Genomic DNA, 11,594 nt, shown 5'->3' on the forward strand with positions numbered 1-11,594 from the left:
ACTTCATTATCACTACTATACTATCAACCTCATTAGCAGATTTTCCATTGAGTTAGATTAATCAGATGCTAACTGATATTGTATTAGCAGTGCAAACTTTACAACTGCTTTGTAGGGCAAACTGCTAATGTATCTTGATCCCTGTAGTACATTTGAAAATTTAGCACAGAAAGTGCAAATTGTTTGACAAGATACAGCTACTAACATCACATATAATGGTGTTAAATGGTTTGCTTTATAAGCAAAAAAGACCCAATTTTGAGGTGGGAACTCTGATTGTCAGTCACTGGGATTGTTTGTAAATCCTCAGGTTTTGCAGCATGAAGATATCTTGCAAATATGTGAAGGACCTGGAGTATTTTTGGCATGCAAAAAAATAAATCACTTCCATCTGCACACCGCATATCCACTGAATGATGCTAAATTTATCAAGAACTACATGGAAAATTACCCAATACTTCCACTTCGCCGAGGAAAACAATAGAAATATTATTTATGCACTATAGTGCTTTTAACGATGGCAAAGTGCCCATCAGTTGAGACTGGAATACAAGCAATAAATGTTTGGAGTATGTTACATAACATACTAACAACTTCTAGAGTTGAGGTCACTTCAAGTGCTAACACAATATTATAGATTTTATTTCAGATTCACAGTATTTATTTTGTACTGATAAACGTAAGATGCCTACTACACTACACAAAATTGTAAAGTCAAATTAAACGTGAATATTGAAGCCAGGTTGCTTTGCAGATCCTCGGTACTCCAATGGGTATGGCTCGGTCATTCAGATCCCACCTGATTTCCAGTTGTCCCTTGTGCTCCAACTGCTGTTGCTGCCACTGTTCAGCCATTCTGTTCCACCTGTGATGCACCAACAAAAATTCAAATCACAATTTAGCCCAACGATAAACCAAATAAAATCCCTAAAATCCTCAGCTGGCTGCAGTATTGCCTCATTGAGGCTTCTCAGCCTGAATGGTCTTGGGTGGACCCAATTTTCAATTATTTTTGTACTCACCGAGATTGCTGACGAGACTTTCAAGATGTTAATTTCACACCAACCAGCTGAATAACATACATGGAATGGACTATGTTTCAGCATACCAGCAACTTGTGGGGTTGAGATTGTCTCAACCATTAATGATATGCATTATATAAATTTTCCTGGTGATCATGATCGCGAACGGATCTATGGATTTTGAGATCAATGAGTAAATCTACTATTTGATGTGGCACAACCTCACAAACCAGAAGGGCCTGAGTTTTGGACTGCTAAAATTGTTCGTTCAATATTCAGTCTTGGCTGAGCCAATTAAACTTTACCTCCGCAGCCCCCATCCAAGCTGAACTCCCAATTGATATCCTCCGATCAAAGGCTGCCTTCTTCTACTATTACACGCCTGTTTCAGTTCCCCTGCTGCTTAAACTTTTATATGTATTGAAAACAATGCAGTCCAGAACCTACCCCCAGAATTACTCACCCATTATTGTTCAAGTTGCTGACTCCTCAGCAGCTTTGATGGAACATTCTCGTGCTTGTGTCCAAATCCTTCTGTGGTTTCACCACCCCTCCCACCTGTAATTTCACCCCACTCCTGAACTTTGTTCTACTCTTGTGAAGGGATTGACAGTATTACCTCAAGCCGGCTAAACCCCAAACTCAGATTCCCTTCCCAAATCTATTTTCCTTCTCTCTCCTTGTTTAAGACACTCCTTATAAAGCACCTCCGAGACTAAGCTCTGTTGGACCAAAACACCATTTTAGACAAGACTATTGTTTAAAAAAATTAAGCCTCTAAACCACCGAGGAAAGTTTTTTTTTCTATATTACAGAATGCCAAGCCACAGTATAACATATAACCTAAGCCCATCAACATATAAGTGCCATTGCAGCAATCGACACAAAGATTTGCTTATGTAGTGAAACTAAGTGGACACGGATATTTCCAGAATGAACATTTTAACACTTCAGAAAGCTGCTCGAGTAGGTTGCATGCTAAGAACAGATTAGGAGCCATGAAAACCAAAAGAGCCCAGGTTCAATTTCTAGTCTGTACTAAGTTAGCTGATATCAGCCCGCAGAGTGGTTGAGACTATTGCGTTGGAAAAGGAGGAAAACATTTCCTAGAGCAGCCTCTATTCCCTGTCCAAGATTTCCTATTTGAAATGTAGAAGCCAAGAACAGTTGGATGACAATGCTTTGGTACACTGCTTTACTAAGTTACAATGACCACACTTTGAAAGCACCTAACTGGCTGTCTGCAAGTGCTTTGGGCTGTTCTGAGGCTATGCAGGCACTATGTAAACACAAGCCCATCAAAATCTTCCGCAGCCAAATAATCTGCTACTCCGGTCAACATTAATTTGGAAATAGCTGAATGAGATATCAGAGCATGATCACCACCCCTGGAAAAATACCTCAAAAGGGAGTTAACAACTTCAATTTATAACATTGCAGCACACCCAGGTAGCTAAAATTGTCTCTGTAATGAGCACTGCTTAGTTTACACGAGCTACAAAAGACCAAAGCTATGTATAGCAACATTGGGTTGCATTCTCACCTTGCTGAACCACTTCATGATCAACACAGGATGCAACTTGCAGGTTGCTGTACTGAGCAAATATATTGTTTACTCACATTCTATGCAGTATATCTATCTCACATGACAGACTACTATGTAAAGTTAAAGCACATGGGATTGCAGGTAATGTCTTGAAAGCTGGCTAGCAGATAGGAAGCAAAAAGTTGGCATAAATAGGTCTTTTTCTGATTAGCAGTGCCTAGTGGGGTTCCGCAGGGATCTGTGTTAGGATCCCAACTGTTCACATTATATATTAATGATTTGGAAGAGGGAACTGAATATATTATCTCCAAATTTGCAGATGATACAAAGTTGGGTGGGAGGGTGAGCTGTGAGGAGGATGCAGAGATGCTTCAGTGTGATTTGGATTGGCTGTGTGGACATCTGCATGGCAGATGCAGTATGTGGATAAATGAGAGGTTATCCACTTTGGTAGCAACAATAGGAAGACAGATTATTACTTGAATTGGTGTAAATCGAGAAAGGTGCATACTCAACAAGACCTTGGAGACCTCTTGCATCAGTCGCTGAAATTAAGCGCGCAGGTACTTCATAGCGAGAGGATTTGAGTATAGGGATAGGGATGTTTTGCTGCAACTGTATAGGGCAGTGGTTCCCAAAGGGTGCGGCGCGCCACACTGGTGCGGCGAGAGGGGATGGCAAGTGTGGCGGGAAGATTCAAGGACAATCAAAGAAACATTTTAACATGGTTTAAACAAGCATTGTTTTATACTTTCTGGATGTCCCATGACCATATTATAAAGTAGTTGTGTTCTATGTTATGAATCAAGCACTGCTAGGAGTTGTTTTTTTTTTGTTTTGAATGTATTTCTTATCAATAAAAAATTCGGTGTGGCGCGAGCAAATTTTTATTCCCAAAGTGCGACCCAGTGAAAAAAGTTTGGGAACCACTGGAGGGCATTGGTGAGGCCACACCTGGAGTATTGTCTGCAGTTTTGATGTCCTTATCTGAGCAAGGACGTCCTTCCAATAGAGGGAGTACAGTGAACATTTACCAAGCTGATTCCTGGGACGGCAGGTCTGTCACATGAGAAGAGACTAAATCGGTTAGGATTATATTCACTGAAGTTTAGAAGAATGAGAGGGGATCTCATAGAAACTTATAAAATTCTAACAGGGTTAGACAGGGCAGATACAGAAAGAATGTTCCCAATGGTGAGGGAGTCCAGAACTAGGGGTCATAGTTTGAGGATAAGGGGTAAACCTTTTAGAACTGAGTTGAGGAGAAATTTGTTAACCCAGAGGATGCTGAATGCATGGAATTCACTACCACAGAACGTAGTCGAGGCCAAAACTTTGTCTGATTTCAAGAAAAAATTAGATATAGCTCTTGGGATTAAAGGGATCAAGTGTTATGGGAGGAAGGGGGGGGGGGGGGATCACGATATTGAATATGATCAGCCACGGTCAAAATGAATTGTGGAGCAAGCTCGAAGGGCCGAGTGGCCTATTCCTGCTTCTAGTTTCCATGCTGCCTAATATAAGAAATCTCATTTCGTGTACAATCTGATGTGTGAAATACAGCCAAGCTCTACCCAGGATCTACCCACCTTCTTCAAATAAATATCGGTCAGAATCTGAATACTCTATGATTCATGTATCGGTAGATTCATCTGCATAAGAATTGTCAACAAGGTTCTGAACACTTGCCCTCTTTTTAGGTCAAACCAAATAAACAAACTCAGATTAAGTCAGGACAAAGTAAAAGGGTCAGCTCCCCAAAAAGGAGGGGGAACAGCCATGTGGAAATCCTGAACTTTCTTGCAGTAGCATTGAGTAAAGATGCTAACGATATCAAATGTTGGCCCAAGACCCATTACAGGGGAGCACGTTTAAAGAACATATTCACTGATGGGGTAGGAAGGGGGTGACTATTTGCTAGTCCATTTCAGAGGGCAGTTAATAGTAAATCACATTTAAATCAAACAGGTATGGATGGCAGATTTTCTTCACAAAAGAACATTACTGAACCACCTAGGGTTTTATCAAAATACAGGAGTTCTATGGCCATAATTAATGACATTAGTTCATTATTACAGAATTATTGAACTAACTGATTTTAAATTCTCCGGCTGCAGTGTGGAATTGGATCATCAGGTCAGGCCTCAATTCCTAGCCCAGAGACATTATCGCTGGGCTACTGCCCTTCAGCAAAGTAAACACCTTTTTGTAACAAACATTTCATATTCACAAGAAGTATATCTTAGCAAGGCTATGGTGTGCACCTCTCAAAGACAACAGAATACTCCCTAACCTAGGACGGTCATTTTATCATACAATTGTAGGGTGATACCAGAAATATGCAAAATTTTAAAAGTGGAACCACTAGTTTTACCTGTTTCCTCTCCAGATAATTTTAAATAAATTTACACACATTTGTATCAGAGCCTCATAACAAGCACAATGAAAGCACCACCCACAATGATCACTAGATGGAGCCTGTGCACTGTTCCAGGAATATGCACTGAGTGTTTGTGAATGGACAACAGGCAACGTCTGCAATGTTCACGAAAATACTAATTTTTGCTACCCAACATGTCTACTTTGGGGGTCTAACAACAACTCAGCACCAGGGACTTGGGTTTGATTCCAGGCTTGGGTCACTGACTGTGCGGAGTCTGCACGTTCTCCCCGTGTCTGCTTGGGTTTCCTCCAAGTGCTCTGGTTTCCTCCCACAGTTCGAAAGATGTGCTGGTTAGGTGCATTGGCCATTCTAAATTCTCCCGAACAGGGAGTGTGACGACTTGGTCACTTCATTGTAGTGTTAATTTTAGCCTACTTGTGACACTAATAAATAAACTTTTAAAATGCTTTACAGCCAAATGAAGATTTTTAAAAAACTATGGTCATCATGAAACCTACACTGCAGCAAGCTATTTTAATGGCCAATGCCCTACACGGGGAATAAAAACTTTTAATTAAAGATTCTCATATTGCCACAGTGTGAAGAATTTGCTGAAATCAGTCCCACAAATGCAGTGTTGCACATTCATACTTTTAATTCCCAATTTTAATCTCATAATCCTATTAACAAGACTCAATAAAAAACACAAAAATCTGGTGGGGCAGGGGGTTACTGAGCTGGTAATGGCTACAAGAACTCGTATCGAAACATGACGCTAAGAAGCATCATCTCTCTCTGTGCCATTATTCCCTCCCTATTTAGCTCTCAATGCCAATCTCCAAAATAGGTCTAACAGGCTGATTTACTGCCAAACTTTGATTTAATTCATTTCAAAATAAATTACTTGTTACTCAATCTCAAAAGTGGGCAACGGCACTGTAATTTCATGCTTATAATTCTTTCCAGATGCTCATTAGAGGGACCTTCATTCAGAGATACCCATTTGCACGTGAATATCTCATTTAGAAATGGACTCGGTACAGGCAAAATTCTTTCAGTCTCAGGCAGTCAACAACAACTTGCATTTACATGGTGCCTTTAACATCCCAAGGATTACCAAACAAAATTTAACAGTAAGTCATACAAGGAGATTTATTTCAGAGCAGGTGACCAAAGATTTGCTCAAGGACGTAGGTAGGTCTGAAAGGGACATCTTAAAGGAGAAGGAAGTGTGTGTTTTTGGGTGGAATTCATGAGTTTATGGACCAGGCAGCTGAAGACATTGCTGCCAAAGATGGAATGATGATAACTGGAATGAGCAAGAGGCCAAAATCAGAGGAACAGAGAAAAGCTAGAAGTATGTCAGGAGGAGAGAGAGGTGGAAGAAAACCAGAATGAGAAATTGAAAATTGATGCATTGCTGGACCAGGAACAAAAGGAAGGCAGCAAGCAGAGAGCTAACAAGGAACAGGACTTGATGTGTTAGGAAACCTGCAGTTTTGGTTGCTCTGATTTATGGAGGGGGATAGGAGACTGGTCAGGACAGCAATACTTTTCACTACACTAATACATGTGACAATAACAAATCAAATAAAGAGAGAGGTGGATGAAGCTTTCAAGAGATCAGCTGTGGCAGGGGCTATTTTTAACAAATACTTAGGAACATATTGCTGAATTGTGTGCCTGTATGCAATACTGAATTCTGGGAAATGGGCCTGATCATATCAATCAGTAGTTGGTGTTTTTTTTTAAGGCCATAGAATCCATTTGACCCATCGAGTCTGCGCCGACACTCAAAGTTAGTACTGCTACCTTGCAGCACCAAGGACATGGGTTCAATCCCACCTTGGGTGACTGTGTGGAATTTGCATGTTCTCCCCGTATTTGCGTAGGTTCCTCCAGGTTATCCAATTTTCCTCCACAGTCCAAATATGTTTAGGTCCGGGGATTGGCCGTGCTAAATGCGTGGGGTTATAGGAATGGGCCTGGATAAGATGGTCTCTCGGAGAGTCAGTGCAGACTTGATAAGCTGAATGTCCTCCTTCTGCACTGTAGGCATTTTTTGGAGTTCCCATTTCTGGTTCAGCATTTCATATACTACACCTAGGGAAAACTAATACAAGCCCGAGCAGAACTCTAATTACAGTAAATAATTATGCTATGAATGCCCTTGAATCACTTGCAAAAAGCCAGAATTGTACATCGATTTTAAAAAGTTGAAAAAAAAAGAATTATATATTTTAAAACCAGTTATTCAACTTGAAGTTTGAAATGTAATTACAGGGACGGCATGGTGGTACAGTGGTTAGCACTACTCCCTCACATTGCCTGGGATCCGGGTTCAATTCTGGCCTCAGGTGAGTATGCGGAGTTTGCACGTTCTCCTTGTGTCTACGTGGGTTTCCTCCCACGCTCCAAAGATGCGTCTGTTAGGTGGATTGGCCATGCTAAATTGCCCCTTAGTGTCAGGGAGATGAGCTGGGTTAGGTGAGGTTACGGGGATAGGGCCTGGGTGGGATTGTTGTCGGTGCAGGCTTGATGGGCCAAATGCCCTCCTTCTGCACTGTAGAGATTCTATGATGAGTTGCTCTAGGAATGCCACTCAAAACTTCAACATTCGTGTTTGATCTTATAATTAAATAAATCTTAACTGAGCAGTTAAACACCAACTGAAGCATATGTTTATTCATTAACTGATTTGAAACCCATAATGAAATACAGGATTGAACCATCTTTTCCAGAGGGGCTCAGAATGTAAATAAACCAAACAAAAGGGTGGTATGGAATTATTAAGTGAATCCAGAATGAGATGAAAATCTGTGAGGGCAGCCAGGGGGAGTGGATGCTGGCTGTAATGTGCGATCGGCAGGCGGGCGGCGTGCTCGCTGTAATGTGCGATTTGGCGGGGTGCTCACTGTAATGTGCGATCGGGCAGGCGAGGTGCTCGCTGTAATGTGCGATTCGGCGGGCGGGGTGCTCGCTGTAATGTGCGATCCGGCGGGCGGGGTGCTCGCTGTAATGTGCGATCCGGCGGGCGGGGTGCTCGCTGTAATGTGCGATCCGGCGGGCGGGGTGCTCGCTGTAATGTAGGATCGAGCGGAGTGCTGGCCGATGGCAATGGGGAGCCGCAGGGGAGGAGATTCCGCCATCAAGCGCTGACAAAATGGCGGCGGCCCGGCGGGGGGTGATGAAGCGGCGCTGCTGCTGTTCCACACACAGGGGGATGGGGAGGCGCTAATTCCTCTCCACACACAGAGCCCAGCCCAGCCCCTCCCGCCCGCTCGGCGCCGCCGCCATTTTAAACCAGCCTCACCGGCTGCAGCCGCCCGCCCACAGCGGCACAGACCCGGCTCCCCCGCTCCCAGGGCCGCCGCCTTCTCTCCCCCACTGCGGGGCCTCGGAATGCCGCCGCCGCCTCCACAATAAAATACCGAATAACAGCGGGCCGCTCCCCCAGCGCGGCTCCTACCTCTCAGAGTCTCCGTCTCGGTGGAAGCCCAGGCCCGGCTCGACCCTCTCAGTCCCTCGGTGTCGCTGACTCCCCAGCCGCGACTCGCTCCTCTCAGACCGTCCATGTCCATCCGCCTGCTGCCCGGCCCCGGGTTCTCACTGTCCCCGCCTTACCCTTCTCCCGGTGTCCCCGCTTTACTCTTCCCCCGGCTCCCGGTGTCCCCGCCTTACTCTTCCCCCGGCTCCCGGTGTCCCCTCCTTACTCTTCCCCCGGGTGCTCACTGTCCCCGCCTTACTCTTCCCCCGGCGTCCCTGCGTTATTGTTCCCCCGGTTCCTACCTTTCGTCAATTAACTAAACTAACCTCTTACCCCATTCAGTTCACAGCAAATGTCATTCTAAATATTGTTGTAAACTATTTGTTTTCACTCTTCGCTTGTTACCATGTAATGTTACCAGAATGTTACACCATCTGAGTGGCTTATCCAGGCCTTTCCTACATTGGATGAACTCATTTAACTCCTGCACAGAATCAGTACACAGAGGCGTGACCAACTGTCCTGTATTTTCAGAGATTGTTCATTATCTTGACAGTTTCTCATGTGCAAGATGACCAAAGAGACAGAGTGTGCCATGGGGGTCTTTACCAGCAGCGGGTGGGAGTGACGGCACACATTTGTTCCCCCCTATTTCTAGAAGTCTGTGGGAGACTGAATGAGCTGTGAAAGGGTTAATTGTCACACAAGTTTAAACATCACAAAGGCTGAAGAACAAAGGTCTTAGAATAGCCTTCACAGGCCATTAGTCTGGCAAAGCACATAAATCAGACATCTGTACCTGGAAAATGGGAGTGATCCACAGAAACGAGCTGTACTATAAAGCTTTCACGCTGATTGGATATTATAATGAAACAAGCATAAAGTGATTGTGATTGGTTTACGCTAATTACTTGTAATTGATTTTGAAAACTTTAATTGCCTTTGTTCTTGGAATACGCCGCTCTGGCTAGCTACAGGGGTGTGAATTATAGCTTCCCAGCGTCCTTGCTTCAGCTTGTATTAAAACACCTGTTTAAGAGAACTCTGTGACTTGTCTGGTTACTCGAAGGGTAAAGTTGTGATCAGTTAAAAGGCTGACATCAAAGCCCGCAACAAGCTGCAACATCTGAGTCGGCCAATGGAATTATTAAACAATCTGTGTTAGATAAAGTATAAAATTGTTTTAAATCTGATTTCCTACTGCTTTAAACCACATTCAAATTGGTCACCAGGATCATCTGGTTGTGCACGCTCTAGAAGAGTATCAATGCAGACAGCATGAAGAAGCCATGAGCCCGTAACATGGTGGAGCTGATATTGAGTTTTGAAAAGCTGAAGGAGAAGACACAGCAACTGAAACACAGAAATGTTCAAACCTGCTAAAAGCTGATGACAAAGAAAACACAGATAAGGATTACCTAAAACAAACTGAAGGCTGCAGGTAAAATAGTGGGCAATATAAACATGACAAAATTTTCTTCACCCAGCTCCTGTTGAAATGAAAAGAGATATGTGGCAGAACTAGCACTTTTTCTACATGCAATGGAAAAACTATGAAACTACAGATTTAATTATCCAGCCGAAGCTGATACTGTTAGCAATACCTTTAACACTGCTGGGGAGACTCTGCTACAACTTGTATTACACCCTAAATCATAGAAATCATAGAAACCCTACAGTACAGAAAGAGGCCATTCGACCCATCGAGTCTGCACCGACCACAATCCCACCCAGACCCTACCCCCATATCCCTATATATTTTACCCACTAATCCCTCTAATCTACACATCCCAGGACACTAAGGGCAATTTTAGCATGGCCAATCAACCTAACCCGCACATCTTTGGACTGTGGGAGGAAACCGGAGCACCCGGAGGAAACCCACGCAGACACGAGGAGAATGTGCAAACTCCACACAGACAGTGACCCAAGCCGGGAATCGAACCCAGGTCCCTGGAGCTGTGAAGCAGCAGTGCTAACCACTGTGCTACCGTGCCGCCCCCGTAAATCTGGAAAAACAGACTGCAGAAATTTTGAAAGCCTTGAAGGAATGCTCTGAACCTGAAGTGAATGTAACTTATGAATGGTATGTGTTTAACATTAGAGCTCATGGTGAAAAAAGAGTCCACTAACCAGAATGTGACTGGATCAGACTTTTGAATGGACCTACCTCATATTAAGTTGATCTTTCTCTACACCCTATCTATGACTATAACACTACATTGTGCATCCTCTCCTTTCCTTCTCTATGTACGGTACACTTCGTATCGCGCGCAAGAAACAATGCTTTTCACTCTATACTAAAACATGACAATAAATCAAATCAATAAACAGCACACAGAATCATGTGAATGGCATAGCACGGTGGCGCAGTGGTTAGCACTGCTGCCTCACAGCGCCAGGGACCCGGGTTCGATTCCCAGCTTGGGTCACTGTGCGGAGTCCGCACATTCTCCCTGTTTCTGCATGGGTTTCTTCCAGGTGCTCCGGTTTCCTCCTACAGTCTGAAAGACGAGCTGGTTAGGTGCATTGGCCATGCTAAATTCTCCCTCAGTGTACCCGAACAGGCACTGGTGTGTGGCGACTGAGGATTTTCACAGTGATTTCATTGCAGTGTTAATGTAAGCCTACTTGCGACACTAATAAATAAATTTAAACTAAAAGAATGAAAACATGCTCTTATTAAAGATAAAATTCTCTTAGGCATTAGATATCCAGCAATGAAAGCAAGTCTCAAGAAAGCGAAAGACATGTGCAGAAATGCAGAGCTTGTAAAATGTCAGCCAGAGGCAGGACAGACCAGGAGATACATCATGTTGAGAGATATATTCCAGGCTGAAAGAGCAGAACATATAGTGGACAAAGGGCAGGATACAATATCATGGAGAACATCATACAAACTAAAAAGAATTGTCCAGCATGCGGAGAGAAGTGCTTTAATTGCAAGAAACTGAATCATTTTGCATGCATGCATGTGGGTTAGGTGGTTTGGCCATGCTAAATTGCCCCTTAGTCTCTAGGGGTAAATGCATAGAGTTATGGAGATAGGGCCTGGGTGGGATTGTGGTCAGTGCAGACTCGATGGCCGAATGGCCCCCCTTCTGCACTGTAGGGATTCTATGATTCTATGAAGTGTTTGGCAAGAAAGAAACAAAA

The 11,594-nt window shown here is 43.5% G+C and overlaps 1 protein-coding gene across 1 annotated transcript in view; it reads right to left on the reverse strand.

Moving 5' to 3' along the window:
- Positions 1–8,666, reverse strand: part of znf326 (zinc finger protein 326) — a 33,931-nt gene extending 25,265 nt beyond the window's left edge. The window contains exons 1-2 of the mRNA XM_078218902.1: positions 8,421–8,666; positions 800–865 (exon numbers count right to left, since the gene is read on the reverse strand). Coding sequence (XP_078075028.1) covers positions 800–865; positions 8,421–8,532 — 178 coding nt within the window. The 5' untranslated portion in view covers positions 8,533–8,666. The remainder of the gene's footprint in view (positions 1–799; positions 866–8,420) is intronic.
- Positions 8,667–11,594: the final 2,928 nt, after the last annotated feature.

Source organism: Mustelus asterias, chromosome 8, assembly GCF_964213995.1.
Source record: "Mustelus asterias chromosome 8, sMusAst1.hap1.1, whole genome shotgun sequence".
Classification (NCBI taxonomy): Eukaryota; Metazoa; Chordata; class Chondrichthyes; order Carcharhiniformes; family Triakidae; genus Mustelus; species Mustelus asterias.